This window comes from Anabrus simplex, chromosome 1 (genome assembly GCF_040414725.1).
Source record: "Anabrus simplex isolate iqAnaSimp1 chromosome 1, ASM4041472v1, whole genome shotgun sequence".
Classification (NCBI taxonomy): Eukaryota; Metazoa; Arthropoda; class Insecta; order Orthoptera; family Tettigoniidae; genus Anabrus; species Anabrus simplex.
This window is the reverse complement of record NC_090265.1, coordinates 946,969,188-946,986,988: the sequence shown is the minus strand read 5'-3', so window position 1 is coordinate 946,986,988 and position 17,801 is coordinate 946,969,188. Positions and strand designations below refer to the sequence as shown.

General features: G+C 38.9%; 1 protein-coding gene across 13 annotated transcripts in view; it reads left to right on the top strand.

The window, feature by feature from the left end:
• The window catches only part of LOC136857785 (mitochondrial protein C2orf69 homolog), a 256,190-nt gene that overhangs the window by 217,569 nt on the left and 20,820 nt on the right, over nt 1-17,801 (top strand). For all 13 annotated transcript variants that reach the window (XM_067136708.2, XM_067136705.2, XM_067136699.2 and 10 more), the window contains one exon: nt 1,692-1,977. In XM_067136708.2, the coding sequence (XP_066992809.1) occupies nt 1,692-1,977 (286 nt within the window). The remainder of the gene's footprint in view (nt 1-1,691; nt 1,978-17,801) is intronic.

The window sequence follows — 17,801 nt, the reverse complement described above, 5'->3', positions numbered from 1 at the left end:
AAACGTGAGAACTGCATGTCCTGAAAATATTGTCCCACAGGAGTTCTTTAACGTGCCAGTAAATCTACCGACACGAGGCTGACTTATTCGAGCACCTTCAGATATCACCGGACTAAGCCAGGATCGAACCTGCTAAGTTGGGATCAGAAGGCCAGCGGTTCAGCAGTCTGAACCACTCAGCCTGGCCATTGTACATTAAATAAATGATGCTGTTGTTAATTATTTTGAGGGGCTCGGGACATATTGGCCATCATCCAGGTATACTTAGGTGTTTATTGAATTTGTCTGATAACCTGTGTGTACAACTAATGTTTGGGGTCTAGGATTGGGGTAGGTGCCCCAGGACTTCAAACAAGGTATCATTCCGGCATTTTCCTGGAGGGAGTGTGGGAAAACCCAGGGAAACCACTCTCAGGATGGCCACTGTCACAACCGGGGTTCGAATCTTCTATCTCCGGGCATCCGGCTCAGCCGCGCAATCATGGTGCACGACTTTCGGATGTGCTGTGAGGTCTAGAAATATATTTAGAAAATGTTCAAAGTAAGATAAGTCCACACTGTGAGTCCTGGAAGGGATTTTGGTTTTTAGTCTAAGTAGTATAAGTTGGAATTAAACTATATGTACAATATTTCATTCCATCCTAATGGTACAAGTAAACATATTAATATCCTTGTAAAGGAGAAGAGTACAAGTCATTTTGTTACTTATACTCTCTTTCTCTAGCAGCCTAGATACGGTATGTAATCATGTCAGTATCTTTTCTGTTACAGATTTTAATCCTTACCTGTGAAAAGATGTCTTACTCCCCTTATCAAATCTCTGACTGCAATTGTAAGCAACGCAAGATATGCAATTATTTACAAAAACCTTCATATGTCGACAATGATTACTTGAAATTTCCCATTTATGCCGACAGCTCAAGCATATCCACCATAGGTGCCCAACATCAGCAGATTTTATCCTGGCGCCAGTAGCGCCCTCGCTATCTATTTGTATGCTCAAAGGTTTTAGGTTATGTATGTTCTTTGATTCTCATTGCTACCTTGGAATATTATCCAGTCACATTAACCATGCTGTTCACTTGTACCAGACTCATACTGGTTGAAGGGGGACCACAAAAAATTGCATGACAGTGATATCTCCGTTTGAATAATCAATAATTGCCCTTGATGTCCAGGCTATGTACAAAGGTCATTGATGATCAACTCCTGTACTTCTGTTCCTGGACTGTCTTCACATATTGTTTAAGTTTTGCTTTAATATTTTAATAATCCGTTTTAAACTGAACAAAGTATATGTTTCCATCGAACAGCCACTGTATTAGGGAATTGTCCCAGAATTATCTGATGGAGTGTCAGTTCAATCCATCAATCTAAAATACCTGATTTCCTCGGAGATCCAAAAGATTGTTAATATTAGCAGAATTTCTTGCACTTTGATTATTGCATACCAAATATGTGCTTAGAGTTTTAATATATAATCTTTAGTTTAAATTATAATTGGTCTGTATTGATTTATATTTTTATGTACAAAAGGAGTGAAATAAACCCTTGCTCAGACTAGTTACCTTCTCCTTTTATTTGTTTCACTTTCATATTTACCGTATGCTTAGAGTTAAAAGAGGATCCAGCTCCTTGTTTGCCTCCGTTTTTTAAATTCTGTACTTACTTAGTTACTTGCTTGCTTACAGTCGCAAGATGGCGAAGATAAGGAAGAAGAATCTCCATTGTGGTGGCGTGAAGGACTAAACCTAGACAAAGCAAACTTGGTGTTAGTAGGTTTCAGTAAAGGATGTGTTGTGTTAAATCAGTTTCTTTACGAGTTTCACTATCTCAAGACTCTTACACCAGATGATGATACAATGATGAGACTTGTGACCAGAATACGAGACATGTACTGGTTAGATGGAGGTCATGCAGGAGGCAAGAATACATGGATCACATCTCGGAGTCTGTTGGAAACCCTTACACGCCTAGGTGAGTGCAAAAATATGTTGAAGTCTGATAGATGTAATGTAATCCGTAGATAGCATATGGGTATAAATTCACTTCTGAAATCTGTTCAATTTGTTTTATCAGCAATTTCTTAGAATACAGTATATTCTAAATAGAAATTAAGAAAGAATAGTAGATGTGTTTACAACTGTGCTCTTCTGTTGAAGGCATGGACCTGTCATGAGGTGATCGCTCTAGCTGTATGACCATCACACTCATCTAGAAAGTGAAAAGAATGAGGATTGAATTCTGAAGTTTTCAGTATTTTTTAATTGAATCTTTCTAAATCTTCTTTTTTTTTTCTCTTGATTGTTATGACTACCAGTATAATGCATTATCATGAGTTTTTCTCCTGTTATATAGTCCATATCATTTACAGTACATTATCAGAAAACTGAAGAACATTGTTGCTGGAATTACATATTATATGCCATATATGTAAATTCCACTAAGGAAATGAAAATGTTTGCTATAAGAGATTAAAAATTATGCATCATACTACTATTTTTACCTTATCCTTTTACTTGTTTCATTGTGTATATTTTATTCTCTTCCTTATGTTTAGAGTTAAAGAGGATCCACCTCCTTGGCTGAATGGTCAGTGTCGTGCTCTTCGAATCAGAGGGCCCCAGATTAAATTACTGGCTGGACTGGGAATTTTAGTCGGGTCTGATTAATTCTTCTGGCTCGGAGACTAGGTGTTTTTGTTTTTAATACACACTGTTTCATATATGCATACGGCACTACAAACCACCCACCCACCCACAATTATATAGGGCCTTCAGAATTATTCATAATTCAAAACATTCTCCAAATAATGAACACAATTTCAGTCTGCCTACCTTCTGTGACAAAACATCACAGTCAATGAATCTTTGAACTTGCCAGCAAATACCTCAATTGCACAATTATAAAGATATGATAGTTTTATTCCCATACAAGCATCGTAAATATTACTGTTCGCTTTCTTGTCCATAGTTAATACTGTTTTGACACTACTCATATCTACAGTAGAACCTTGACTATACGTTCCCGGAAACTACGTTTTCCCGTATCATTTGTTCAAATTACGTGGTCCCGCGAGCATCCTAATTAAATCACACTGTAAAAATCCCGCATTATCTGTTCCTCGAAGAAACAATTTCGGGATCAACCGTCCAGAAATTTCAGTCCTATCAATGCTTAATCCTCGATCATGCACTTTTCAAGAAACTATATCTCACGAAAGAACGGCTGCGGCATACTTATGGATCTTGGTGTCACGTCCCGCCATTGCAGTACTAATTTGAGGAAGTACTGCGTACTGGAAAAGCCATCGGCGGTGAACTTGCATAAGGGACCATCTTAGCATCGCATTTGGGTGGTATTGTTTAGAGAATCTTCGGAAATCATAAAGCAGAGAGTGTCCACAACAATTGGAAGGAGACGGAGCACATTTCAGCTGCTCTACTTGAAAACAGAACGAGTTTTGTCAAATGTTCATACTTGTAAAACGTCTACTGTAAATTATGTCCAGGGTTACATTTTTTTTTTTACTTTTTTCAAGTGTATTGCAGAACAGGTTTTTGGCACTTCCCTCCGGGCATGAAACTGTTCTTTCTTAAGTGAGACAAATTTAGTATTTTAATATTATCATATACGATTATGTTATCAAGAACAGAACAGATGTTGCACCTTACATACTGTACATAAAGTCCTGGGAGGTTTTGAGATTGCCTATTCCTGTTTTGGTCCTAATATAAGACTGGGAATTTCATGTTTTTGTGTTAAAATTTTATAAAAACTTAAGTCTTTTTTTTGCGCACGTTACATTTAAAAACTTTGTATCATTTTGCAATCGCACCGACTTGTGCAGCGAGCGCACTTTCCAGCTGAGTCAAAGTCGCGAATAACCGTAATTTCGGAAGTGTGAATGATATTTTTTTCCTCTTTCCAATTTCATTGTGATTAGTGACGGGCAGAATTGAATATAATGCATTTGAGAACTTGATGGATACTTAGATTCGAAACCATATTCTCGAGTTCAACATAACCTTTAAAAGTCAATGTAGGCCTAATTTACGCGGTACAAGATTTCCATAAACTGACTACGAATAGTATCCCGGTGACCAAATTACAATGGAATATTAAAAAAGAGGGATTTCACCATCATGTTGGGCGCTTTGGTATCTGATGTGTTTTTATTTTATTAGATTAGAGAATTAAAAACTACTTGTGGTCGATTGTTGTTTGGCTTGGCGTTACGGGTATTAGATTTTTCAAAGTTTGGCTCATCAAAGTTGCTGAACTGAAAGAAGTTTTCAGAGGAAACTGACGGTAGTTTTCCTGGTAAAACTGAATATAAAGTTTCGAGATTTTTAAGTCGCATACCAGTAATTAATGTTTGAAGCTGGTCCCGCGGTCTAACTTGCCTGCCTGTCACCCAGAGGGCCTGGGTTCAGTTCCCAGCCAGGCCAAGCATTTTTACCTGGATATGAGGACTAGTTCCAGGTTCACTCATTCCATGATTACCTTTAATTGATGAGCTGTTTAATGGTGAGATGGCGACCCCGGTCTAGAGAGTCAGGAATAACGGCCAAGAGGATTCGTCACATTGACCATGTATCACCTCGTAATCTGCAGGCCTCCGGTCCAAGCAGCGGTCACTTGGTAGACGGAAGGCCCAGTGGGGCTGTAGTTTGGTTTGGTTTAGCGGTGTTTGTAAGATTATAATTATACATATTCCATTTTTGTTATGTTTAGCCAAATTGTTGATCGTTCGTTCATTCCTGGATTTTCCGTATTCCCGTGTTGTACTTTTTTTTTTCCGTGGTCCCTCAAAAGAGAGAGAGAATCGAGGTTTCACTATAATTATAATACTGCAGTTTTACAGGATGAATCTGATCATGCGAGTGAAAGATGAAAGAGCACCACCAGCCTGATCCAGGATTTACCTGTGAATTGTATAGCCTTTTCTGTAGGAGATATAACATTCTCAAATGTCAAAAATAAACCAGTTATCCAATTTATCAAAGGTTAAACATGTAATAATGTACTTGCACAGTTTGTTGTGCATTGCATTAATAATAATAATAATAATAATAATAATAATAATAATAATAATAATAATAATCCTCTCTTTTTGTAGGTAATTTTATGGTGGTGAAATCATATACTCTTAATTCTGCACCAAGCAAGTTGGCTGTGCGGTCAGGGTTGTGTAGCTGTAAGCTTGCATTCGGGGCATGGAGGGTTCAAACTCCATCATTGGCAGCTCTGAAGATGGTTTGCCTTTTTCACATCACTAATTACACCGGCCTGAAAAAAAAGAAAAAAAAAAGACTCGCCGGCAAAAGGTTGAAGAAGTGATTTACCCTAATTTAGGTGTGCTGATTTTAAATATGTAAACAGTTTTTTCCTATCACATACAGTTTTCTTGCTATTTGAAATCCAAATTTGACATATTGTTGTAATTTTGATAGAAAACACCATAATAGAGAATATATGTAATTTTAATGGGACATGATCAAATGACAACGAATATACAAAAAAGTAACATGTTCATAGCTAGAATGTTTGAATGAAGATTACAATCAAGGAGGAATCAGCTGAAGTGTTGATAACTTCAGAACATTAAAAGAACTATCCTCAGAACCAGGTTTATAAACATCTAAAATAAACATTTCTTTATGGAATAATTAGAGTTTAGCCCGCTAGCGGGAGCAGTTCAACCGACAGTAGACACATCTAACTGTTCAAGACCAAAGTATCTTGTAGTACACAAGTTCAAGTTTGTTTATGTAGATGGCCTTGGAGAAGGCGCGCAGTTTAACTGGCTGTGGAAGGTGTAGCCCTGGTATTATTATTATTATTATTATTATTATTATTATTATTATTATTATTATTATTATTATTATTATTATTATTATTATTATTATAGAAGCCCAGATACAGTTAACTCCCAGTTATTCAGACTAATGAAGGAGAAAACATGCATGAAAGAAAAAAGTACATGGATGATCCAACTCAATGAAAATTTGTGGAATAACTTCACTTTCACTGTACACATTTTACCTGTGATGAGAATTTCTTCCCCTCACCTGTACAGTCGTAGAAGTATGACATCTAGTTCTTCATATCTAGACTGTTTTTTTTTTTAACTTTTACATTTTGAAGATACTCCACTATCACTGTTCAATCCTCCACCTTTTCTTCTCTTAAAATTGCGAGAGGTTTGTAGGCCTCATCATCACGAGTCGTGTAACTCATTGCTGAGCGTCATGACCCCATTTGACTTCACACAATATTCTTGATTAAGCAGCGCCAACTTTGGTGATGTTCAGCTTCTCTTAAAGCCTGCTGAAGAGTCGGATCGGTGGTATGCAGAACTTGAGCAATCCACCTGTTTGATGTCCTTCCTCATGGTCTTCTGCCGACAAATTTGCCTTCCATGATACACTTCTCCAGATTTTCACTATCCCATCTTACAATATGCCCGAAGAATTGGACGATTCTCCGTATGACGTGAGAAGAGAGACGTTCGGAGATATTAATTTCTTGAATAATAGATGCATTAGTTCTTCTTTCCATTCAAGGTACATAGAGTATCCTTCTCCAACACCACACCTGAAAGGCATTGATACAGTACTTATCTCTTACCTTGAGCGTCCAGGTCTTGGAACCATAAAGGAAGACAGAGAACACAAGTGAATTAACTAGTCTAATCTTTGAATATTGAATTTTCACGACCGCATTGTAATCGAAACCGACTTTCAACCTATTCGGTCGTGTTACGTACATTTAATACGTGTTGAAAAGATGTTAAGTACAGAACAAAAATGGCCAACCAGACTCTGCCATATTTATGTGAGTTTGCTCATGGTAACGCGCCCTAAAGTGATATGTCTCCTAATGTCTTTGTCAGAACTTCCAGTATCACAGATTGACGACCCAAGTTATATAGTCATTTTCCACCTCCAGTTCCCTTAATTGACCTGTCATCTGGATCTGTGTCGCTCTGTCAATTACTATTAGTTTGGATTTGCTCAGGTTGATTATAGCCCATATTCTAAACTTGCATCTTTTACCCTTGCTAGTAATTCTGCAAGTTTATCTTCACTGCTGGCAAAGAGAGTGGTGTCATCAACAAAGCGCAGGTTACGGATTTTTTGTCCACCAATTGATATGCCTCTAGTCCAGTCATTGAGGGCTTTCTTCATTACATAATCAGCATTGATGTTATATAGAATAGGTGATAACATGCGGCCCTGTCGGACACCCTGCGAAAACTGAAAAATTCTGAAATGTTGCCATCTATCTTTACAGTTGCAATGTTGTTTCCATACAGACATTTCAGTAATGATATTAGATGTTGTGGAATGCCAAATTCACCAAGAACCTGCCATAGTTTATTCCAGGCAACACAGTCAAAAGCTTTCTTGTAGTCAAGGAAGCATATTAACACAGGAACACAGAACTCACAAGATTTTTCAATTATTTGCCTCATATTAAAAATTTGTTCCCGTGTTCCTTTTCCTTCAACTAATCCTGCTTGCTGAATGGATATGTGAGGCATTATGTAAAGACTTGAGGTGCTGGTTTATGGTGTACAATAAAATATTACTTGCGTGAGATTTCAAAGCAATTGTACGATATTTGGAACACTTCCTGACTGAGCCTTTCTTGTGCAGGGGGATTAAGATAGAGCTTGTCCAGTCTTTTGGCCATTCTCTCGTTCATATCCTATTACAAAATGAGTGCATCACATACAAGACTACTTCGCCCATTTCCACATCTCTCCAGAAATACCATCCAGTCCAGGGGATTTGTTTTCTTTTTTCAAATGTTTAATGGCATTCTTGATTTTGCTTTGTAGAATGGAAGGTTGCTGGACTGCTACATCATCATTTCTTCCATAGTAGTGCTTTTCATAGTATTGTTTCCACCTCTCTCGCGCTTCTTTTCTGTCTCCAGTTAGGCGTCCATTCTCGTCTTTTGTAACCCATGTGTGCGGTTTAAATTGATGAGTAATGTTATTGATTTTGTTGAAGAGGTTCATTGTTTGATTTTGGTTCTGGTTTTGTTCTATTTCCTTGCAAACGCTGTGGATGGACTGTGATTTATCATTCCTACAATTGCGCTGTATCTCTCCTCACAGGATCCTGTACCTATTTTCATCCTGAATGGATTGGACACCATGTTTCTTCAGACTACTTCTTTCTTCAGTCAGTTGCAAAGTCTTGTTTGATATCCAGGGATGTTATGCACTCGGTGTCCTCCTAGTTGACTCTGGGGGAGATGAGGAGACATATTCTTTCATTCTATTTCACGTCTGACAAGGTGATTCTTCATTTAGTAGCAAATCTGGGAGCTTTGGTCGTACAAGTTGCCTGAAGCATGCAAGAGTTTCCTGGTTAGTGAGTCTAAACTGTCTTGCTCTTACCTTCTTGGTGACTTTTAGTTTTAGCCGTATTTTCATGGACAACAGATTGTGGTCACTGCCAGATTCTGCTCCAGGAAACGTCTTATAATCTAGAACAGATGTCTTCCAACGTTGTCTCACCAAGATAAAATCAGTCTGATTCCTGACTCTATCACCAGGCAATATCCAAGTGTACAGACACCTTGGGTGATGCTGGAAGAGGGTGTTGCAAACTACTATGTCATTGCCAACAAAAAAACTCCAGTAGCTGCTTTCCTCGTTCCTTTCGCCTAGGCCATAACGACCAATCACAGATATGATGTCAGTATCTCCAGTAGTGCCCCCAATCTTAGCATTGAAGTTACCTTGGATTATTACTATTTCCCTATTTGCAAACAGATTGATGGTATGTTCTATTAGTTCATAGAACTCTTCTATTTCAGCATCTGATGATGCAGCTGTGGGAGCATAGACCTGGATAATATTAATCTTGCCAGGAGAAGCATTCAGTTTGATGGTAATGATTCTATCACTGATGGGTTAATAGTGTAGGACAGTGTTGTTCAGTTTTTTAGGAACAACAGTTGCAACACCATTATCATCGCTTCCCAAAAAGTATACAGTATTCCTTCCGTGAGTTACAAAATGTCCATATCCTTTCCAGTGAGTCTCACTAAGGCCAAAGATACCTGCAACATGTGAACTCATTTCTCTTTCTATTATTGCAAGTTTTCCTGACTGTAGGGAACCACGGACGTTCCATGTTGCAGTCCTTCTAATGACTCTCATAGAGAATTTTCTTTGACGGGTTAAAATAGGGGCTTCTCTTAATCCTGTCTCCCCCCGGTGATCCGACTGGGAGGCTTGATACTCCGGAATATTTGGAATTAAGCAAAGCCATCATAGAGTTGTCCAGGGAAAAGTACAATGGTGGTTTCCCGTTGCCTTCCACTGCCCCCAAAATCCATTGGCTCACCGAACCGGTTTCCCGCTGGGGTTAGTTATCGAGCCTTCCACTGGGTTGCTCAGCTTAACAGGGGCACTGCAAGTAGGTTGGAAATTGGAGGATTGAGGTGAGAAAGGCGAAGATAACTCACTTGTTGAGTTCTTATATTCGCATCACACCCCCATTTGGCCAGAGTCTCAAGATCATCGTAGAGACACTCCCTAGGTTACTTCCCAGGGCCCTTTGTTGGCCTATAGTACTTTTATTCCATAATCTGCTGCTAACTGGCAGTCAGCTCTCCCTTCCTAATTTTCCTTTTTGGTTCTACAACATTTTTATCATTAAAATGGTATTGTGGGGGTGAGTTGGCCATGCGGTTAGGGGCACGCAGCTGTGAGCTTGCATCCGGGAGATAATGGGTTCGAACCCCACTGTCGGCAGCCCTGAAGATGGTTGTCTGTTGTTTCCCATTTTCACACCAGGCAAATGCTGGGGCTGTACCTTAACTCTTTCCCTGCCAAGCTAAAATGCTGTAGTACTGCTAAAACTGTCGACCTAAATTAAGGCAAAATGTATGTTCTTACTGAAAATTTTTTACTCGCCTGAGTTTTGAAGCTATATAGATGAATTTTTCTGATGATTCATGATATATCCATGTTTATGTCCTGTGATTTACTTTGTTGGCACTTATGTCTTTGTTAAAAAACAATGATTTATTGATTTCCACTTTCTGTAATTAATTTTGCAAATTTCAATTAGAATTTGGCATAGTAATAATTATTTCACATACATGTTATTGTCACTGTTAGAATCACTAAACTCTGCTATCATTTAATGTTAAAGGTTTTAAATCTCAATGTTTAAAAATTTCAGATGATTTTAGTTTTTGAAATTGAAAATTGAGGTTACGTTCATCGTCATTGTGACTTGCATTTCACGTTTTGATATTAAGATCATTGTCGTCTTTACTTTCGACTATTAGTATTGGCAAAACGTAGTAGTAGTAGTAGTAGTAATAATTTGAGGAGGGGTAACACCATTAGTCCTAATATGTCACATGAACTGTTATTGTCTGTCTCACTGTTTTCATCACTGTCACTTCCTACCAACATAGCCTGAATGTCTTTTTAACACAAGTGCTCCGAATAATATTTTACCATCTTACCCTTTCGCAGTATAATACGCAAAAACATGATAAAAGGCAATACCTCGCACCAAAAAACTTGCCGCGCAACATTCGTGGTGCACACGACATGACCAGCGTGTGCCACCCTCTCGAGGAAATAGAAAATAATAATGTTATATTCTCTTTGTCAGAGAGAGAATGGTATTTACTTGTAGTTAGAGATACCATGGATCAGCCAACGTGCATAACCTGAACGAGCGGTATTTGAAAACCGGCCTTTACGGCATCGGTGCTCATTGGATCACGACAGTTTTACAATTCACAGCTTACATCGGATCTTGGCGGCCATTGGGTTAATTAAGGTCACGGCTGCTTCCTTCCCACTCCTAGGCCTTTCCTATCCCATCGTCACCATAAGACCTATTTGTGTCGGTACAACGTAAAGCATATTGTAAAAGAAAATAATAAAGGTATTGTAAACCATGACGCAACAAAGCTGAAGAACATACAGACTGATGAGCAACAGAAATATTAAATTTTCACACAGCCGCTAGGCCGATAACAATGGATACTGTGCTGCTTTATTCTTACCTGGCATGGAATTTATTGCTGTCACAGAAGCTATATTCTTAACAACTTAACTTAGAGAAAGCATAGTTAAAAAAACAGCTTTTTTTTAGAAGTTTCTTTACGTTGCACCGACACAGGTAGGTCTCATGGTGACAGTGGGATAGGAAAGGGCTAGGATTGGGAGAGTACAGCCCCAGTGTTTGCCTGGTGTGAAAAAGGGAAACCATGGAAAACCATCTTCAGGGCTGCCAACAGTGAGGTTTGAACCCGCTATTTCCCGAATACTGGATACTGGCCGCACTTAAGCGCCTGCAGCTATCGGGCTCTGTAAAATAATGTTTATTAACTTTGTTTATTCATATATATGTTTTTATTTTTAACTAGCCAAAACCTGTCAAAACATGATGGTCAATGCGGTTAAAGGATTTCCATATAGTAGATATTCTCTGTACAATTATTTTTTGGCAGTATTGCAACTTCAACCTTCCTGATACCAAGATTAAGAACACATTACCAAACAGGGTAAAATGTGTATTTTTTTCATATTTTTTTCAAAATACTAAAATATTGTCACTTAATACAGACAAAATTAATCACTCTTATGATTGAACTACTTCCACACTCATCATGAGACCTGTCACCCTGGACAAATCATTAAATCACTTGTTTGTAAGGAACATTCAGACATATAAACTGAAACAACATGCAAATCCTGTTTGGGAGTACTTGACTAACATGGTAAATGAATTGATGGGACTTACAAGAACCCAACTTGTGGAGAAAAGTATGGTGGAAACAATTTTAAGTATACAATATATTCATTATAGCCCCCAGATCCTCGGGATTATATTCTCAAGCCAGCAATGTACAGTCTTGTGTGTCATGTTATTGAATTCATATTGTTATCTGAGAAACACATTTCATTGTTGATACAGAAAATAATTAGCAGGCAGTGTTGGGATGAGAGCCAGAGAAAAATTAACACTATACATACTTGACCAAGCTGGACACAAACGTACTGCACATCATTTCCAGATGCATAATTTTTAAAAATGCCTCTTTGTATTTACTTTTGGCTGTATCATGATATTCAGCAATGTTTATTTAACAATGTAACCATGTATGAAAAACCTACAAAAATGTTAATGCATATTATAATTACAAAATGACAGTTGGGGTTCACTTGTACCTCACTTGGTTAGGGATGTCAAAAGTTCTCACTGTTGACATTGCAACATATGCTATGGCTGAAATCTGGCTGAGGTAAATAGAAACCTGCATGTTCTAATGTTTCTTGAGCTATATTGATCATGATACAAAATGCAAGTGAATTGGAAATTGGTGCCACTTAAAAGAAAATTGAAGTTGGGAAGCAAAATAGTGCCTATTTCTGTCCACTTTACTAATATAACACAAAGCCCAAAATTGAAGCACTTTTGTATTATGCATCAGTGTGTGCTGTATGTACCAGATTGTTCACCAACCTCTTGCAATTTCATTTTATGCATCCCACCATTTTTACTACAATTCTGTAGTTCCTTCTCCATAAACCGTGATAATATAACAAAATGTGTGGTTACGGGCTAAAAACTAGCAGGAATCATGAACACTACTATTAATTTGTTGCGAGTACCCCCATTGAACCCGTAAAACTAACACAGATACAAAGCATATGTACTTTTCAACAGGAGGTGCACACACAGACCAGGAACACATATTGTATGGGCTGGAAACTGCACACTGCGGATCAAGCCTCACAATAGCTTACTTGGCAGGGGCGCGGTGGGAGTTGTGATAGTGGACGGTGCTCGAAGGTTGGAATCCCATGCACTTTTTTTTTCCAGCCAGTTGACTGGGATGTGGCAAGGTTGCATACTTGATAGCTTCCAAAGACTGATTTGTTTATTTGGCCCTGAAAAGGGCCATTGGTATGGTGGCATATGTTATGGAGCTGGATTGGAGAGGCTAGGAAACGTGTGACAGGATTTCAATTACCTGCGTCTTTTAACGCAGCACCTGCTCAAACTGATGACCTCCGTGGTCAGTACAGAGCTGCGAGCAATGTTGTAAGAACCGTCTGGCATGTTACGTCATCACCAGTGGAACAAATCAGCATGCCTCGGTGACGGGCTGTCCAACGTGACCAGGATTGCTGAGCTCCTGTGCATACACCATTTGTTTTACATGGTCCCACAGAAAATATCCAGGGCACAAGATCGGGCGATCAGACAGGTCAGGGGACAAATCCTCCCCGTCCTGTCCATTTATTAGAATACGTCACATTGAAATGGTTCCGGATGACCACCGCCACATGTGGTGGCACTCCTTGATGTTCAGCCACATCCTGCAGTGGTCACGGAGTGGCACATGTTCCAATAACAGTGGCAGGTCATCTTGGAGAAACCGCAGATAGCGTTCTCCCATCAAAGGTTTCTCAAAGAAATGGCGACTAATGAGGTGATCACGCACGATACCACACCATACATTCATGTCCAACTGTACCTTTAAAGCTGCCTGTCTTGCCCAGTGAGGATTATCCACACTCCAGTAATGTATATTATATCGATTAACAGTTCCATTGTTGTGGAACCGTGCTTCGTCCGTAAATAAGATGGTCCCTTAAAAAGGCAGGATCAGTGTCCACATGCTGTAAGGTCCATTGACAGAATGCCACCCATGCTTCAAAATCATGACCATGGAGCTCCTGGTGTAAGTGCAGATGGTACAGGTGAAACTGTGGGGTATGCAATATCCACATAACAGATGCATGGCTGATGTTCATCTCCTGTGCAGTGGCCCGTGTGCTAGTATGAGGATTATGCCGGACAGCGACCAACACCACCTCGTCATTGTGAGCTTATGTCATGGGATGATCTTGAACAGACTATTTCCTTCCCAGGGACGCAGTAGCCCGCAGACATCTTTCCACACTCCAAAATGTCAAGGCTGTCAGTTGTCATATATCCAGATAATGTTCTTGATACTGGCGTTGTGGCTGGTATGCATTCAGTCTAGTTTCTCCATAGATGAGTAACATATCCACATACCCATCGCTGGAATACATTACAAGGCAGTGAATAAACTTTGTGTTGTGTTGTGTTATGACTTGCCTCGAATGATGGAATTTCACACTGCTACATACCTACCTGCCATCACATATTATCATTCCGATGGGGCATACTTTGCCCTACCTTTGGTCTGTGGAGCTTGGAACATGTATGACGTAGTTAACTGGTTGCCTGTGTCCTCGTCCAACCCAGCTCAGTACCCTAGGGCACGATACATATAACGCATTACAGGACCAAGTAATATCAGTCTGTGGAAGTTACCAAGTATGTAACCTTACCACATCCCAGGCAACTTGCAACAAAATAAAAAAAATAAAAATACTTGTGTGGGATTTGAACCTTCAAGCACGGTCCACTATCACAACTAAGGTTGCCACCTGTCCTGTATTGTACGGGACATTCCGTATTTGAGGTGAACATTATGAATTGTTGTCCCGTAAAAACGAGTATTTTTTGTCTCTAAATATTTTCAAATCCGTATTTGATTTGAGCGCCATTGAAGTTCAAAGTAGCTCTATTTTTTGTTTCCCTTCTTTTTGCAGCCTGTGTAAATTGTGAAGTTATCATAGCTCATCAAAGACATCAGCGTTAAGATATCAGATTCTGATGAAAATTCGGTGTTTACTAGTTATAAATGACGACAGAAACTAATAGAATTTTATTAGAAAAACTTTTTTAATGAGTGTTCCTGGGTCAAATGCATTTGTTGAACACATTTTCTCCTTAATGTCTAACAAGTGGTCAGAGAGTAAAAACAGGTGTTCAGTAGATCTGATTAAAAGTGAACACTAGAGTCCCGTTAATCCAAAAGTCCACTTAATCCGAACTGAAATATTCATTTTTTTTTAAATATTCTTATTGAAATGAAAGAACATATTATAGAATGAAGATTTACTTGCATTTTATTAGTCATATTCTACTAGAATAACTTAATGTAAACACAATTACACATCATAAACCATCAATCACTTGTCGTTTACCTTTACAAAGTCTGTTAGTTTCTTTTGCCGCAGTGATTGGAACCTACTCAAAGATGCAAAAGTGTAACCCGTTACCATATTTTAGCAGTTTTAGGAGACAAGTTTTAACCTAGTTTTAGTCGGTTTCTCCTCTACGGGTTCTTAACTACTCTACTGTAATTTTATACAGTATTTTATTAATTTAACTGCTAAAGAATGGACATTTCAAATTACAGTATGTACTGTACTGTATTGTAGAATATTTTGCTCAGACGGTTCGATGCTGTCCTTCTGACCCCAACTTGGAAGGTTTGATCCTGGTTCAATCCGGTGGTATTTGAAGGTGTTCAAATACGTCAGCCTGTGTAAGTTAGATTTACTGGCTCGTAAAAGAACTCCTGCGGGAGAAAATCCCGGCACCTAGGTGTCTTCGCGGGACGTTAAAACAATAACATTATTATTCAAAAATATTTTCCGGTTAGTCCAAAAATTTCGTAATCCGAACAGACTCTGGTCCCAGTTAGTTCGGATTAACGAGACTACTGTACTAATTACTTGGAAACATAAACATGTCTTGTAGAGAGTTCCATGGCATGATACAGTTAGACAGCGAAATTTTAAAGTGAGCTGTGTCAAATGTGAAGTACAAGTATTTATCAACTGTCCCTTATTTTATTTTATTTTATTTTATTTTATTTTATTTTTAATTTTTTTTTGTGAAAAATCGCGTATTTTTGGGTAAATGTCCCTTATTTCTTATACCAAAAAGTGGCAATCCTAATTACCACTCCCACCGTGCCCCTGCCAAGTGAGCTGTTGCGAGGCTTGACGTGCAGCGCGTAGTTTCCAGCCTATACAATACATGCTCCTGGTCTGTATGTGCACTTCCTGTTGTAAGGTACGTGTTCTTCGTATCTGTGCTTGTTTTACATGTTCATTTGAGGTTCCCATAATGTATTAATTAATAGTGGCGCTTATGATTCCTCCTGTCTTCTAGCCTGTAAATACACATCTCGTTAAATTACCCCGGTTTAGTGAGAGGGCAGTAAATTGAAAATGTTAAGGATCCACCTTTTCAATATAATGACAAGATTTACTGTAATCCCGGTTCAGTACCGAACATAATGAAGTTTCTAACTTTTAATTAGGGAAAAGGATCGATGTATTTCAGAATTGTAGTTTATTTTATTTATTATTTAGCATATGATGCCTACAAGACAATAAGAATTACATTCAATTATATTGTTACATATATACAATTTACAGCATTAGGACCACTTTTCAAATATGGATAGAAAGGTCTGCAATCCATCTAATTCCTTGTGGAGATGCTGAGTGGAGTTCATCCAAGGAGCTGGGATATGCATGTAGAGGGCACTCATTTTTACAATATGCTTGACGGTTTGCAATTCAAACCCGCAATCACATTGGGGAGAATTTATCCAACCCCATTGATATAGGGCTGCACCAGTTCGACCAGTATCACAGTGAATCCTGTTTAACCTTGATCAGACTGTCGGAGGTAGATTAAAGTCAGCAAGCCTTGTAGTGGGGTCACTGATGTGAAAGTAGGCCATGAGGTGTCGGGTTTCACCATTCGTCTCTCCAGGCATTTTGAAGATTGAACCTGGTTGACGTATAAGATCTACAGCCGTCTTGCAAGCTGGCTTTCTTGATTTCAATCTCTGTTTAGAAAGACGTTTGATATCATGATGAATTGGAAGAGCATCATTTTCCAAGATCCTACACCACAGGCAAACAAAAGCTTGCTGTCTCCTAAGATGGGGTAGAGCGATTTTACATAGTACAGGCAACCACTGGGAGGGAGTATAACATACAGTACCAGAGATGATACGCATTGTTTGGCAAAGTTAAATATCCACTAGATGGCAGTGAGAGCTATTTAACCAAATGCCTGCACAATATTCAGCTGGGGAATGTACAACAGCCAAAGCAGTAGTCCTGAGTGTACTGGCGTCGGCACCCCATGATGTTCCAGCTAAGCTACTAAGTATGTTATTACGACTTTTCAGTTTTGCAACCGTTTTTCCAATATGATTTTGGTAGGTCAGTGTCCTGTCCAATGTCACACCCAAGTACTTAGGACAGCTATTGTACTTTAGGTATTGATTCCTAAACTTCACTCTAGGATGATAGTTTGCTTGTAGGTGACTAAGGTGAAATGTGGCAACCCGAGATTTTGAGGCACTTGGCTGGAGCTGCCAGTTTTTTAAGTACTCATCCATCTTCCCAAGATCTGCATTTAATATATCCTCAGCTTCATCAAAGGTGGTAGCTTGAACTGTAAGATTTATATCATCTGCATAGATGAATTTGTGAGTTAGAGTTTCGGGTAGATCATGAGTATACAAGTTGAATAGCAGAGGGGATAGGACAGATCCCTGTGGTAGACCATTATTGATTGTATGGAACCTGCTCCTAACATTTTTGTTAAAACTTGGAATAGCCTGTTACTCAACATATTACCAATTAGTGTTACTATTTTAAGGCAAGGAACGGCCTTTATAAGTTTGAGGAGAATTCCTCTTCTCCAGACTGTGTCATAGCTGCTGAGAGATCCAGGAAGGCAGAAACACTTTTGAGCTTCTCTAAACCAACTTCTAGGTAGGAAGATAGGGCAAGAACTTGATCGGTGCAGTCTCGTTTTTAGCGAAATCCAGCTCGTTCAATAGTAATCAATGACTTGATTGCAGGAGCAATTCTATTCAGTAAGAGC